We start from the raw sequence: 15,753 nt of genomic DNA, 5'->3' as shown, positions 1-15,753 counted from the left end.
TTGTGATTCTCTAAATTGAAAAGCACTGCACAGAAGGTCAGAAAGCAACTCTTTTCCCAGCATTCGTTTCCTTGTCACAAACCCTTCCTGGTCAGCGCAACATGTACGCCTCAATCTACTACAGCAACTACGGAGCAATTACAGGATTGCTGCACACTACTTTTCTTAGGTCTCAACATCACTGCAACATACATGCAACTCTGTAATTTTTTAAATACGTAAATTAAGGCTCTCTTTTAGATAACATTCTGCACTAGCAATGTCTTGGTAACAATAGCTTTCTATATGTCAAAAATCTATTTTGTGCTGCAATTATCTCTCTTCATTAACTAGAAACTTCTCTTACAATAAAAGGTCAGTCTGCAAAAACAGTTGCATTCCAGAAAATAATTCCGCTGTATAATAAAACTGTGTAATTAAAAGAGAAAGCTACCGTACATTGCCCAGTTAATGAGTCTTCCTTCATAAATGAAGCAGCTTGAAACATTATGCATTGCAGGGAGCGTATATTTGTTTGCATCTACAGTTTCAGCTTGCTTGCTTTCTAGAATAATCTCATTCTGTGACACTGAAGAATGTGTATACTGTTACTAGAGATTATAATGATAAACAGCCACAGATTAAAAACAATGAGTGGTATTTGTTTGTATGTCTTGAATTGTTAGTGGTACACTAATATAAGTATCACTAATAGACTGCTTTTAATCATTTGAACAGTTGCTTGTAGGGAAAGGATGCAAGTTCAAGAAACGCAGTTAGTACACGTGGCTAAATGCAGACAAATGCGATTTCTCAATGAATTGGAACATCATTACTTCAACACCAATTTTTTTCTACCATAATAAAAGTGACTTGGGAAAGAGCTCCAAAGATATGAAAGAACATGAATGTAAACATAAGGCAGATCTGTGCAACTCAGTCATAGGACAGTGTGTCAATGCTGCCTTATAAAAATGTAAGGCATAGAACAGTAAGGAAATAAAATAAGGACATTATAGAACAGGGAGATTGAATCATTATTAATAATAAACGTGAATACCATTACATTTTGCCAGTAAGACCACATTAAAGAAATGATAAATTACATTTTGACCTTTCACCTGCACAGTTGTGTATGGACTCAGCACATTCTGCTCTAATGCCAGCTGGTCAAAGAACACATTATGGAGTTGCGAAACAACGCGACCCAACTTGTCCCAACTTTGATTCACTTTGGTAAGTGCAGCATCATCATGAAAGTGCAGTATCTGTATTACTAATTTGCAGGTTAAGCATAACCTTCACTTTTCCCTCCATCATTCTCCAGTGCTCTGACAGCCAGGCTTTATTAAAAATTTCTATTTCTTGGTAACATATCCAATTCTTTCCCCATTGTTATTTCTTTGCAAATGATGATGGGATAGTAAATAAATGAATAAATAAAGCCACGAGTAAAAGGTAAGATTTTTCAATGCAGAAGATAAAGCACATTAAATTTTTGCACAGCTCTTGTAAGAAATGGTCTTAGTCTGTTTTGGTTTACCCCTTGGGATCACTTTATGCATACAAGCCTTTAATCTGTTTTAACTTGCTTTTTTTTTTTTTTTTTTTTTTTTTTTTTCATACTTCCTATTAATTTGTTTTAACCTTCCTGTGTGTCTCCATGCAGACATGACTTCCACCTCAATTACTAGAATTCACGTACAAGAGAACCACTCTTATCCCAGTGTCTGAACGAGTCCCCGTGCAATTTGTGCACTTCTTGCAGTTGTGTTTTTATTTTAGCTTAATTCAGAAGTCATCTTTGCTTTCAGGCAAGTCATGCCCAATCCCAAATTCATCTTTTCTCTCTCACATCTCCTTGTCTCCACGTTATTTGTTCATCCAGAAACAAAATTTGCCAACTTTACCATTAACACAACTCTCCATGGTCAAGAAATGTTGGCATGACTTCACAGAAGAAAGATTTTTGTTCCTACATTGCATTCCTTTAAGACCTTGTCAACCATTCCTTATACAGCAGCTTAGGTGCATCAAAATAACTTTTTTGGTGAAAACTTGAATATTTGATCACACTCCAAAAAATGAATCGACTCCATAAAGTTTACTGACAACTACAGCATCTTTTACTCTGCTGTCTTGGTAAGAACTAAATAAATATTTGTTTCTGCTAAAGGATTTTGAGTACTTGCTCATCATTAAAATGAGGTTTCATTTCCACAAACCCATTCTGGCAAATTTCGTTTTACTGGCTGCTTCTGCGAGATCACGAGCTTCCTTAGTTTAGGCAGCAAGCCTTGAAATACAGAACTGAGGGGAAGACAGTGACATTCCGCAAAAGCCGTGGCACGGGCGGAGCCATTCAGCACCACACCGGAGCCAGCGCAAGCGTGAGCAAGCAGCGAGGCGGCGGGCCGGGCCGGCGGGCCGGGTCCGGGGCGGCAGCGGGCACAGGGCGGGCGGCCGCCAGCAGGTGTCGCGCTGCCGTCGCCGGTGCTGGCGGTGCGGGGGCCGCGGCAGCGCGCTGCTGAGTCAGGGCAGGAGCCGTCCCGGCTATTTATACCGCTGCCATGTGACCGGGGAAGCGTCCCGGCTCCCAGTCACTTTTTCCACTTCTTCCAATTAAAAGCACAAGTCTCGGTTTTACTGGGAAGTCCGCGAAGGGGATACGGGATTCGGGTTTTGCTGCAAGGCCCGTTTCCCTGCTCCTGTCCCCGTGCTCTGCGGGCTCCTGCCGCAGCACGGTGCAGGTGGGGCACCTTTAATAGCTCTGCTCCCTGCTCAGCTGGAGGGGGGCCAAGCTGCTTAATATAGACCGAGTGCAATCGGCTGGTAAAAGTCTTCTGCCTGTGCAGATCTGTTTTCAATTTGCTTTTCCAAACACAGGATGTACTGTGAGGCTGCAGGCTTTCCAACTGACAAATGTGCTCTGGGGACATTTTTTGAAGTTTTGGCACACTGGTAAAACAAGCTGGCACTTTTAATGTAAAAATAGGGCTTGTACTGCTATTTTCTCAAATCTCATCTCCATTTATAATCACGCTTGACTAGAAATTATGATCGGCAATAGATAAAATTCCGTATCTGCAAACGCACTTTGCAAAAGCAGGGCTGGCCTGGATACAGGGCTACAACTATGACAAAACACAAGTGAAGACAAATAAAGGCTTAACTTGAAAAATTATTCCTTTATGTCCTTTTTTTTTTCTAAAATAAACACATACTGTCTATATGCTTCCTGTTAAACCTGCATCAAACAGTACATACACCTGAGTTGTTTGGCCCTCACTGAAAACATGTTGCTGGTTTTAAGATGTGAATCACAAAACCATAAATAATGTGATACCAAAACCAATGCAATAATAAACATAGTGTACTGCTAAGTGTATTGGCTCTTAATACAAGTTTCACAACATTCTGAGCATTCCTGAAAAACAACAAGGTAAATCGTGTTCTAAAAATAGAAATTTTTCTGCCAATACCTCATCAGTGCCTGATGTCCATCTGAAAACAGTATGGACTTCTGCCACTAAAAAGGAAAACCATGTCATTTCATCCTGGGAGGCAGGAAGCTTACCTCCACTCCGCCTTGTTATGCAGGAATGAATTGCACTGGTCTGGAAGGTTGCTGTCGTTTGACATGGATTCCAGAATTGAAATTATCTGCTTGAAAGATGGCCTTTTCTGAGGAAAAAAAATAAAAAATAAGAATCATCATTTGCATTCATATATGACTATTACTATGCAATGTCATTCATTCAGCTGAAAGTGATGGACTACAAGCAATTGAAATTGGGATACTACTTTTGGACAGAGCATCTACATCAGGAATGTAAAGTTTTAATTTTTTTTTTGTATGCTTTTTTTTTTTTTAATTTGTTCAACTGAAGAAATGTTAAATTTGGAAAGAGTCACACAAGCCAGTAAGACTCCAACCTTTGCTTATTCTCCTGTATCTACCTAAATAACCATTTACTACTTCCTGGGATAGCAATAAAAACATTAAACAACATTAGTAATAATAATAACTATAAAGATTCTCTATTCTATAAATGAAGTTTGCCTCAAGCTAAGAAGGAAAATAGCACCTCAGAGAGAAGGCTGGACCAATCAGCAACTGGTCATTAGACGGATGGCTTTTACAGGAACTAACATAAACTCTTTAATGCATGGAGATGCTATTAGCTGCCCATCACAAATGGTCGCCTGACTGCAGAGCTTGGTTCTTGCAGAAAAGGACACTTTCCAGAAAACCCTCTACTTGGTTAGCTAATGGGTAGCCTGGGCAGCTGCAGAGATCTGGGCTAAATGATGCTGCCTTCCCTTTGCCAGCAGGGCTCACAGGAACAGTACTGCCCTGGACTCATTTGTTCAAGTTTCTGTCCCCAGCTCTGTGCCCAGCAGCCACTGTGCTGACAGCACAAGCACACTCGCCACTTACGGAGAGCAGTCACAGCTTCTCTGCGTTTTATGCTTCCCCTATAGTCCCGAAATGAAGCTATGAAGTGGGAGAGTAACTGAAAAAGCCAGAGTAAAACGTGTTTCTTGAAAGAACGCTGACTCTGTTAGTCTGTTTGACAGACTCCAGACAAAGTTGAGACAAAAGGTTGAAACAAAATGTAGATATATAATAAGGGAATGATGCGCATTCTCTCTGTATCTCGCCTCTAATTATACCATTCCTGCTAAAATTACAGATGCCGCAATTAAAACGTGCATTTTAATTTGGGAGCACAAAAACAATTAGGAACAATGCTGAGGTGTCTCTCCCAGGAAGATCCAAGTGATTTCCACATTGTAAAAGAAGACAATTTCTTTATTTTAAATGTCAAACAGCATGAAAAAGTGTCAAATGCATAACAAAAAAAAAAGACAAGCTATCTTATATTGTAATGCTGCAGTGACTGGAGGCTTTGTCTGTCGCTTTTTGGTCCATTTCCATGAATTTGGGCAAATGGGCAGTGGAGTGAGCTACGCAGGTTTCTTTGTGGCACCTGCCCCAACCACTTGTGCCTGTACAGTCTGGCCTCCAGCCCACCATGCAACAAGCCTTTCAGCAGCACAGTGTGCACTTGTTAATGTGCTCCCAGTGTAGAAGCCCAATGGGGACCCTTGCCCTCAGAGATGGGCTCACAGAGGGGCGGGGAAAGCAGCAGCCCCCCTGCATGCACGATGCTTCTGGACCCAAGAATGAACCAAATGAACATCATCAGCACTGCCATCAGGCCTGCCTAGAAAAATTGGAGTTAAGAACAGCAATGGCAAGAGATCAGGGCTTTTAGCAAGGGAGGCTGAAGCACCAATAGACTGATTGAGAGTAGCAACAACACACACTCTGTTGGACCTACACAGAGCGGACCAAGCTGGTGTGCAGCAAATCTTTACAGGCTGAAAACAAGCTGTTCTGTTTCATGACTGCAGCTAGAATAACTGTACAGTCACAGTACTGACAAAGCTTCTCTGGCTGTGCAATTTCTGTGAACAGCTGTCAGCTATTCTGCCAGCTTTACAGATGCCAGACATACAGGTAATAGCTTTTTCTGGAGGTGCAGAAAACAGCAAGACACAGACCTACATTGGTATTTGTTTTTGTCAGTTTCTTTCCCCAGAGGCAATGAAGACTTTATATTTAACACGTGCACTCTAGGTGTAGACTGATAACCTGGATAAGACTGGCAAGAGGTGATTGCTGAAGCTGGGAATTCAAGCTGAAGAGCTTTATTTTTATTAAAAAAAAAAAAAAAAAAAAAAAAAGAAGAAGGAAAAAGTCTTATTTCCAGTGGACAGCTGCTTGGTACTTCCCAGGAAGCCAGGCATCATAAATGGTTCCTTGTAAGAGACTCAAAATGTCAAGGCATGAGTCACCTTTGAAAATTGTTTCCCTTCATATCTGTATGTATCATGCAAAAAATCTTTAAAATATATCTGCTTCTCCAGAAATAGTTCTGGCTAATGCTTTCACTGTTTCCTTCCACTCGGTATTTCTCACTAGACGCATCTGCCTAAAACCAGGATATTTAAACCATATGCCTTTCCTTTATTGCTGCTTCTCTGTTTCTCAAATTTCTGAGTTCCATCAAAACATAAAATAATTTGTAATAATCTTTGAAGTTAAAGTGGGGATAAACAGAGGGAACAGAGGAAATTACAAATATGCACTCACCTGTGCTTCCAAAGCAGGTGCCCCCAGTAAATGAAAGCATTAGTGATGAGCAACATTTGTACAATTTTTCTAGTACCAACGCAAAGGTTGCTTATTTCATAGAGATTTTACATTTGGTAGTAGTTATTTAAGACACTCCATTACCACAGAAATTATTAAATAATTACTGATTTAAAGTAATTAGTAATTAGCATTTTAGTAAAATACTTTGAACCCACCAGGGACTGTTTCACCTGCACAGCTTAAACTGCGTGAAGACTTTGAATATACATCACCTGGAGCAGCACACTATGGTCATTTTTCTCCAAGAACAAGCAAACTTTTAGAAATTCAAAGCAAGTGAATAGCCATATTCATGCCCACGAGGAGGTTACAGTGTGAGCAGTGTCTGACACTGCAGCTGTTTGCAGCACCTAAGAGTACTCCTTAGCCCCACAGTAAAAGCACATCCCTCTTTTCTCAGGGCTAAGTCACAAAAATGCCTCAGGCTTTCTGCGAGCTGAAATTATGCATATGAGCAATTGCTTTTGAGCAGCTGACACTCTCACTTGACCTTCAGTAACTTGTTCATACATCTACCGCTGATTTTCTTAAGCTAATCCTGGCCAAAGGGAAAGCTGCACAGTACGGCATTTTAGAGGAATGTGCTCCATCTTTTGGCTCAAGCAGGCCTCACAGTCTTTTATCAAGGCATTCTGATAGCTGTAAGTACTGATCCGTTCCCAACACGTGATCGAGTTTGTCAGTCACATGCCCAAAATGTGACCAGAGATTACTTCATTTCACTCATGTGAACAAGGCATTTATAACTGTTTAAAAAACAAGAAGCTGAATGAAAAAGAGCAGTAAAGAGCAGACTGTCAGAAAACTTCACCCAACCTTCTATTTGCTCTTTACATCTCTGATGCGTGTATCCGGGAACAACGATCCCAGAAATTCAGTTCAAACCCAGGCCAGGGTTTGATGCTCAGGCATCCCTTTTCCTATGTGCAGATCCCTCCCTTTCCTGCAAATACAGCAACAGACTTCCAGATTCTCATACATCTGGCTGGAGCAATCTAAAGAGCAAGTATGCGCTCTAGTATGTGCAGCAATGCACACTCTAAAAGATCCAAAAATTCTTCTGTGGCCTTTAATAGTGATGCTAATTGAGGAGTAGTTATTAATAAGACATGTAGTTACCAATGGGAAGGGCTCTTCAATAATTACTGACCTAGAACTTGAACAGCCCTATTACAGATTCAAAGATTGAAAACATTTTTCTCCCCTCGCCTTGTGGAGAGAAGAAAGAGGACTATCATTAAGGGAGTAGCATTTAAATGGGCATTCACTTAGAAACCATATTGCTGATGATCTCAAGCTTCCAGATCAATTCTGTAGGAAGCAACTCCTTGCTTCAAAAATAAAATTTAACAACAACAAAAAAGGAAAAAGAAAAGGAAAAAGAAAGAAAAGGAAAAAGGAAAAAGGAAAAAGGAAAAAGGAAAGGAAAAAGAGCAAGGGAAATCTCCTTTCTCACACTGCTCTCCTGTGACTACTTTCCAGTGATAATCCATTCTGGCGTTAGACCACCTAAGTGCTATAATTCATTTTGGGATTAATCTTGGAGTCTCTGAAGTAGCAGTTCCCTTTCTTCAGAGTTCAAAGTAACTAAGAGGTCTTCCTGGTGCATTTACTTGAGAAAAAGTGAAAAATTTCCTATCCTTAACTGTCCTTTCCTCTCCTAAGTACCCTCATAGGTAAAACAAAGTATCTCCTGACACTTGGTTTCAGAACTGGTATGCCCGCAGGTTCTTTCCAGCGAGTATGTAAATACAACAGGATGGTAGCAGGGCCAATTTAAGGAAGGTAATTGCCAGGATCTACAAAAGTATTTAGTGAGCAAACATAGTCTTTCATATCTCTTTTGATTTATTCTTATAGAGGAAAGTTAAGCGGTATGCTACAGTACTTCTATTACTATTCTAGTACTATTACAGTATAATTGTCATAAAGTTCGTAATTCAAAGTCCTAAAGGAGAAGACCAGAACATTTTAAAATGTTAATCTTGAATGTGTTTCTGCCATTTCTACCCATATTCTGTGGATTAATTTATTCTTTATACATTTCCAGCACAAGAAAGAAATCAGAACTGGACTTTGAAATAGTTATTTGAAACATATTATTCAAAAACATTCAAGAAAGATTAACTACTGAAATAAAAGCAAAATGATTTTTCACTTGATCAAAAATGGCAGCATTCTTGCTCTCTCTCTCTATTTACAATCTCTGTCTTCAGTAGTGAGGCAATTTAGAGTAACAACTCTTGATTAAAGGGACAGAAACACATTTAAGTATAAATACGTAAATATATATGCATTTTGAAAAGACATCCCCAGCTAATATTTTTGTGAAGCAAATATTTTTGATAGCTCAGACTTGTCCTCTGAAAACAGTTTAGCATACACAGAGAAATAAGAGGTGGAGGATATAAAATATAACAGAAATTAAATTACCTTTGAGTCAGCTTCCCAACATTGATGCATCAGTTCTGCAAAACTTCTGGGACAACTGCTTGGAATGGTTAATCTCTAAAGGAGAAAGAACGTAGGTAGCAGTTATTAGAAACATTTCCCTTTGAGGTGCTAATAATAGATTTCCTATAAGAGCAGAGCAATTAAAATAAGCGAGACACACTCTTCTTTCATTTAAACATAATACAAAACTGACAATTGACATAAAAAAGGGTAACAGTAGTAAGACGTACTATTAATTAATAGATTTATAAAGAAGGAAAGGAACAAATAAACCAATGGAGTTGCTCAAGAAAACTAGGAGACAAGGAAGTAAAAAATGAGGCAAAGAGATTTTAATACTAAAATATCATAGTTTGTATAGGTAACTACTGCATTGCACGATATTTAAGATACTTATCAAAACAGGCATAATGTACAGTCTGGTTTAATTCCTTTCTCTCATACAGATCTACAACACTATAGTCAATTTTGATATACCAAATGGGTGAAATACAGACTACACTGAGTTATAAAAGAGTTAACTGAAGCTCTACATGACACAAGAGACATTTCATAAGCCTGTGGTCAGAACGATTAATGAGGACATGCAGATCTCAGAGAGCACTCACAGAGCACAGGGAACTCATATAAATATTTTCTGATGACGCAAGACAAAGACTTGCTGGTTACAGCCAGATCCACTAACTACAGAGAATTACTTTGAAGCTGGCTTGGTTTCTTTTGCAGAGAGTTTTAAGCCATGCCATGAAAAGTATTTGTTCAGTGAGTCTTAAGCAACACGTAGCTTAAAGACTTTGCCTCCAGACTGCAAACACTAAAAACAATTCCATTGTCAAATACACACGAGTACCCAAGCCTCTCCAGTTACTTGCAGGCGTATCCCAACAACATAAAACTTAAGAGGTGATCCCTTTGCTCTCACTAATGCAACTAACTTACTTCAGACGCTTCATGCTAAGTTTAAAAAAAAATGTAGATAAAAAGCAGTTCTGCAGTGCATAGGAGACCAAATATGAGGAAATCAAGCTGGAAAAAGAGCTCCCTGTCCTACAGCAGGTGAGAACCTGAACCTGTTCAGTCCAACCTGCCAGGAAAACCTGTTGATCAGTCCCACTCTTGGAATTTCAGAAGTAAATCAAAGCAAGTTCTGTCAAATTTTGTACCATTGTATTACTATAGCATGACCTGGAAAGCCTTACAAGCTAAAGAGTTAACAAATTCTGCTATACAAGTATTTGAATACCATGAAAATTAGAAACATGACATACAGAATCAGGCCATTACAGGAATTTGATTATTTTAATAATGTAAATACCTTAAGGTGCAAAGCTTTCTATGCAAGAAATACACAGAAATTTGTACAATGCATAAACAAACTGTACTGGCACTTGATCTTTGGTTGAGTCATTACTCTAAAAATACACTGCCTCATCTTTCTGCAGTATTTGTCTGTAACCCTCACAGTTCCAGGAGGTAGAAAATAAGTTGTAGTCTTCATTTACAGCTGTCTCACTTGTGCAGAATGTTATCTGTCATGGAATATAGAGGTAGCAGGTTCCAAAGCTTTCGGATTGTAATGGAAAAGACATTTCTCAATCGTAATTTTGTATGGGATTATCCCTAGTATATCGTGAATTCATGTGTTTTTCTCTTCTGAATTTAAATGATAAACTTATATAAAAATTGTACCAAAATAAAAATTACATTGTGAAATTATGCAGAGCCTTGGAAAGGACCCATATGAAATCCTTAAAACCCATTTTATTTCTTACACTCCAGATTTGCAAAGCGGGACTTTTCAACCTAAACAATTATGCTTTGGCCTCAGTCCCACACTGCTTTTAACAAGAGACTTAGAGTGAAAAGAATGAAGGCCTAGCTCAACAGTGACTCAATTCTGTTGTGAAGTAGATCCATGCAAGTCTGTTAATGTCAGTAGATAGAACTGAGAACAGAACCTGATCCTCATACTTGTTTCAGAACATAGAAACTATGGGGGGAAAAAAAAAAAAAGTAATGCATTCCAACTCTTACAAGGCATACACTGGATATGGTCCCTAAGTCATGGACAGAGAAAATAAAATCTATATTAGCAAGTGTTAATATTCTCAAGGCTTCCTGGCACTATTACAAAGAAGATGGTGGCAACAGGCTAGTACTACCTGGCAGATAAATAATTGACTTTGAAAATCTCAACACTAAAGTTTCTCCAGCCGTTAATAAAACAGTTGTCATGTCCACATTTTGTTCATACTGTATTTTACACAGTTCCCTGCTCTGGAAAACTGCAGAGAAATGTGCATCGTATCTCCATCATCTTTCAGCATAGGACAATCTCTTTACAATGCTACCAGTGTCACTATAAACCACTTATGTAAAACTGTACATAATAGAACATAGCGCTGTTCATTGGTTCCACCTTCTTCAAACTGATATATAAGGCTTTTCCTAAACTGGGAGAAAGAGTCCCATTGTACCTCCTGCTGTGATAAACACTGTAGAAGACCATGGTCATAATCTTCAGATTGGTAATGTAGCATTTCCAACTATTCAGTATATCAGTGTTGCTTACTGGAATTAATCCAGTTCCCAAACTGAAGTTTAAAAAAAAAAAAAAAGCAACAGAAACAAAAAAAGTCAACAACAAAAAAATATTAAATTAAGAGGAGGAAACCTAACTCCACTATTTAACTCCGAAGCATTTTGAGAAACAGTTTATGTAGAATAATAGAAATCTGTATTACGCAGTCACTGCCTCACCATTGTAATGTTTCCCAAGCTTCCACTGTGTCTAGATAGAGGAGGTTTCATCTTTGTGGAGGATTTCCATGCTTGTCTGTGTGTGGTACAGTCACAACTTTAAATGTTTTTTAAATGTAGTTACTCTCTTTGATATCAAGGGACTATGTGTTCAGATATACGCTCACATGTCCAACTAACTGAAAGCCTCAATTTGTGAGAAGAAGAAAAGCGAGGCTGGGGACACTGTACAAACGGTGTTTACACCACTGAAGTGCTTTTGAAATGGAAAGACTCTGCATGAGGAGGCTTGCAGCTATGCCGCAGCCTTGCCGATACCAGTGAGGAGCTCATCTTCAATGTAGTGTTGAACGTAGGTGGCAAAACTGTAATTTCTCTCTTTTTTTAAAACTATTTTTTCTTCTTTTATTTTTGAAATTTTCATCTAAGCGGCAGTTTCTTGTACTATAGTGACTCCTGCTGGGAGAGTTAAGTTGAAGTAGCTGAAGGTCTCTTACAGATATATCAACTCCCGGCCAGTAAAAAGATGTCCTAAACGCAGGAGATGGAGTTAAACTGTTCCCCTACCTTGGACGCAATGGCTTCTTTCATCACTAAGAACAAACCCCTAGGTTTTACAATTGAGACTGAGAAACTAGTACAGTACTTGTACAATTTTTGATCTACAGCATCACGACGTGAAGCTGCAACAATTAGATGTAAAGGGTCCATTCATGAGGAATAACATCACTTTGACCCTTTGTGTTAGCTCCTACTGCTAATCTTTCCATACGCGTGAACTTACTTTCAATTTGAAGAAGATGAAAAAGTCTTTTGCAAAACCCCAATACTGTTTTCTGATCTATGTACCTGAATGTAGAAACGTAGTCTTACCTCGTTTTTTTCCACTACAAGCCAAGCTACTTGTAATCCTTCCAAGCCTTTAAAGGGGACCTCCCTTGTTAGCATCTCCCAGAGAACCTGGAACAGAGAGAAAGAAAAGAATTTTTATTTCTGCACTTTGTATTTTAAATACATTATTAAACCTTGATACAGCACTATTCTGTATCCAATTATCAGGCAACCAGTTTCCATTTGCAGGAACTTGGACCAGTGTTTGTGTGCAAGATCCTCTTGCTAAATTAATTTGAATGTTTCTGATTTTTCCTCTACAGTAAAAACTGGGTTGTGTGGGGCCTAATGCCTGCAATTTTATGAGAGCCACAGAAAAAGCTTTTTTACTTTTTTTGTACACTATAAAGTTCATATTTGGCAGTTGAGACTTGGGAAGACAGAGAACTCCTCCTATCCTTCTTAGCCCCAGCTAGGCACATCTTCGCCTTGCAGTCATCTTTCATTTAAAAATATTTCTATACAATTGCAACTAGTGCTTTTTGGTAGTCAGGATGTGATCCATAAGGTATTTTATTCCTATTATATGCCTACAAAAACAGTAAATATAATTTTGCAAGCAAAACCATAACTGTCTATCTCCAAGTACGTGATTATATTAAGCCATACAATATATAGCATATCAACAATAATTCTGTTCTCCCCCTATATCTTATAGACACACTGTCCTTACATACAGAAAGATGTACTAATTTTTTAGCATAAGAACCTTAGGTACTTTCTAGAGAGAGTTTGGCACCACTAAATGATTCATGTCACTGAATCCAACTTGCTTTCTGCCTCAAGGACTACATACTGGCATTCAATTAAATTAACAAGAACTTTGTACCTTCGCTTGTGTTTGCCTCTATTTTTATCAGAATCTTCATACTTATCTCTTGTTACCAATATCTACATAGAAACTTCTTCCATTTGTATACCAAGCACAACAGCAACGAAAGACATCAATAATTTAGCATGTGACCAAATGTATTAAGATCCTTAGGCAAGTCTCTATATCCTCACCGGCTGGGTTAGTACCCAGGCTCATTGCAGCTACATCATTCTGAATGGATTCTGGCCAACTATGAAGATAATAAGAAGAAAAACACAAGGATATTGGCAGATGCTGCTCAAGCAGAAAAAAAATGCATTGAAGCAGATTTGGGCCTTTAATCAACTGAACAGGGTTCCATCAATAGACCTATTTGAATAATTCTGCTTCAGTCAGAAAACTGATCAGTAAAGGTAAGCACATCTTGGAATAATAAGTAAAAGAACATTTTACCATATATAAGAAATACACGAGGAAGGCTATTCACGGAGGCATTCAATTCTGCTGTTTTCCTCAACTCACCCTCTTCAGAAAAAAAAAAAAACACCAACATTTTGACTTCTAATTCCAATTATCACCTCTCTACTGGTAGAGGTAGGAAATTTAATTGTGAGAGAATGAGTGAAATAATTTAGCAGCCTTATGTACTTCAGTGCAGAAAGCAGTATACAAAAACAAAAAACGCTTGGACCAAATCAAACACAAGCTGAGTAGCCTTGCAGAATCACCTCATCTGAATGGTTCTAACAGGAAACCACAAAGAAATCCAAGTTTGCACATCAGACAGAGAAGTATCTAAATACATCTCTCAAGAAAAGAGCACAATGAAGTACAGTTAAATGTCTCCAAGAACCTGGAGCTGGAAAACTACACTGTTCTGCTATTTTTCTTTCAGAAGGCTGAATTGTCTACTTTCATTCATGCACGCAAGTCTGTGTGGAACATTTTGTACTAAACTCTGCATCATGACACCTTTAGTGTTTATTTCCACTGCCTGTATGGATCACTACTTTCCTAAATGAACAGTGATTACTTGAAACACTTCAAGATTACATATAGTTTGAGTGAACAGCAATCTCACAAGATACAAAATTTTTTTCTTAATGCCTCATTTTTCACTAGTAGTATCAGAAGACAAAAAACAAATCCTTGCATTTATTTATGCAAGTTTAAAGCAATGTTCTTACAACAAAGCAAATTTCATATCCAGGCTACTGCTGTAAGCTTAAGACTTTTCTTCTGAGGGTGACATGTAAGTATCTTAGAGAACTTTCATACCCCACTCATTAATTAGATACTCTGAAATATCACCTAGGGTGAACGAGAGCATTTTTAGTCTTACAAAAACAGCAAATTTTATCTTCTGCCTTACCATTTGATGCTTCCTGTCCCTAGGTTCATACAGCCACAAAAAGTGCTCCTGAATCTGACTTGCCCTGACCTGTTTTGTTTTTTTTTTTCCCCCTCAAGATACACACTGATCATTTTCAGAACTAAATTCTCAGCTCACCTTATATGGAAATTAATCTGTCTTCCATTTCTGGTATAATTTAATTGGGACACTGACATGATTCACTTCCCCTCCCATCTTTGATGGTAAGGATCACCAGCTTTCCTGATCACATAACATCCCTATGACGACAGACAGCAGGTGTTCACAGTGAAATAGCCATGCCAGACACAATGATGGAAAACAAAGCAAGATCATTTAATGCAATTGTTTGTAAGCTGTGGCCTCTGAAGATTTTAGGCTCTTCTTTGCATGCAGAGAAACAGGTTGAGACTCAAAGATGTGAATGCTCATTCCATATATGAAGCTGAGAATAAGATTGATATGTCCTCAGTTCTATTAGCTGAACTGTGCATTTCAGTTCTCATCCTGTCAACTATGTGACAATGATCTAAAGAAAAAAGAAAAAATATAGTCCTATCCCTCAACCCCAATTCAAAACCAACAAAAGCCATAAAAGACAGGAAACACCCAAATAAATGATTTGAAGAAACAAACTAATAAGCAAAAAAAAAAAAAAAAAAAAAAAAATCCTCCCACTCTGAAAATGCTTTCTCCTGGTAGGAAAGTGTAGGCAAGTGCACACAGACGAGTCTCAGGAGCTACAATTATCAGAAGTAAGGCATAAGCAGAAAGTGTTGTTCTCTTAGAGGTACTGCCCTTGAAAATTAGGTCAGTCTCCTCTGGATTGATCCAAGTGGAAGTTAAAGATCTCATAATTCTTTTCAAAAAGAGTAAGGGATAGCCCCTGGAGCTGGCCAACATTCCCTCTATAAATAACCTATGTCCTCATAGCTAAAGCAATGCATGAACTATTGCTAGGAGCACAACAGCTGCTACATTGAACTTCAGTCTCAGTGTACCAATAGTCAATTAATGCTTTTAATTTTTTGTTCTTGCATTTAAAAATATTCACCTACACAGCCTTCTGTGATTAAATGTACTTACATAACAAACACACTGCAGTCCACTACAAACAGTTTTTCCAGGTTAACATATCCCAAGCATTTATCTTCATGATTTCAGAACAGTTTTTAGGGGGAATGTTGTGATTCCACATACACTTTCATATGTGGAAGAGGAGCAAAGGATCATTTTTGAGCTCTGCACACAATGACA

General features: G+C 38.4%; 1 protein-coding gene across 1 annotated transcript in view; it reads right to left on the bottom strand.

Annotated features, from left to right (window-relative positions):
* MAP3K20 (mitogen-activated protein kinase kinase kinase 20) overlaps nt 1-15,753 on the bottom strand; it is a gene marked incomplete at both ends in the record, with an annotated part of 81,104 nt that overhangs the window by 32,705 nt on the left and 32,646 nt on the right. The window contains 3 exons of the mRNA XM_079538952.1: nt 3,557-3,663; nt 8,639-8,713; nt 12,293-12,379. Of these exons, the coding sequence (XP_079395078.1) occupies nt 3,557-3,663; nt 8,639-8,713; nt 12,293-12,379 (269 nt within the window). The remainder of the gene's footprint in view (nt 1-3,556; nt 3,664-8,638; nt 8,714-12,292; nt 12,380-15,753) is intronic.

Source organism: Tetrao urogallus (genome assembly GCF_951394365.1).
Source record: "Tetrao urogallus genome assembly, chromosome: 8".
NCBI classification, from domain to species: domain Eukaryota; kingdom Metazoa; phylum Chordata; class Aves; order Galliformes; family Phasianidae; genus Tetrao; species Tetrao urogallus.
Note: the sequence above shows the minus strand (reverse complement) of the source record. Positions and strands in the feature narration are given on the sequence as shown.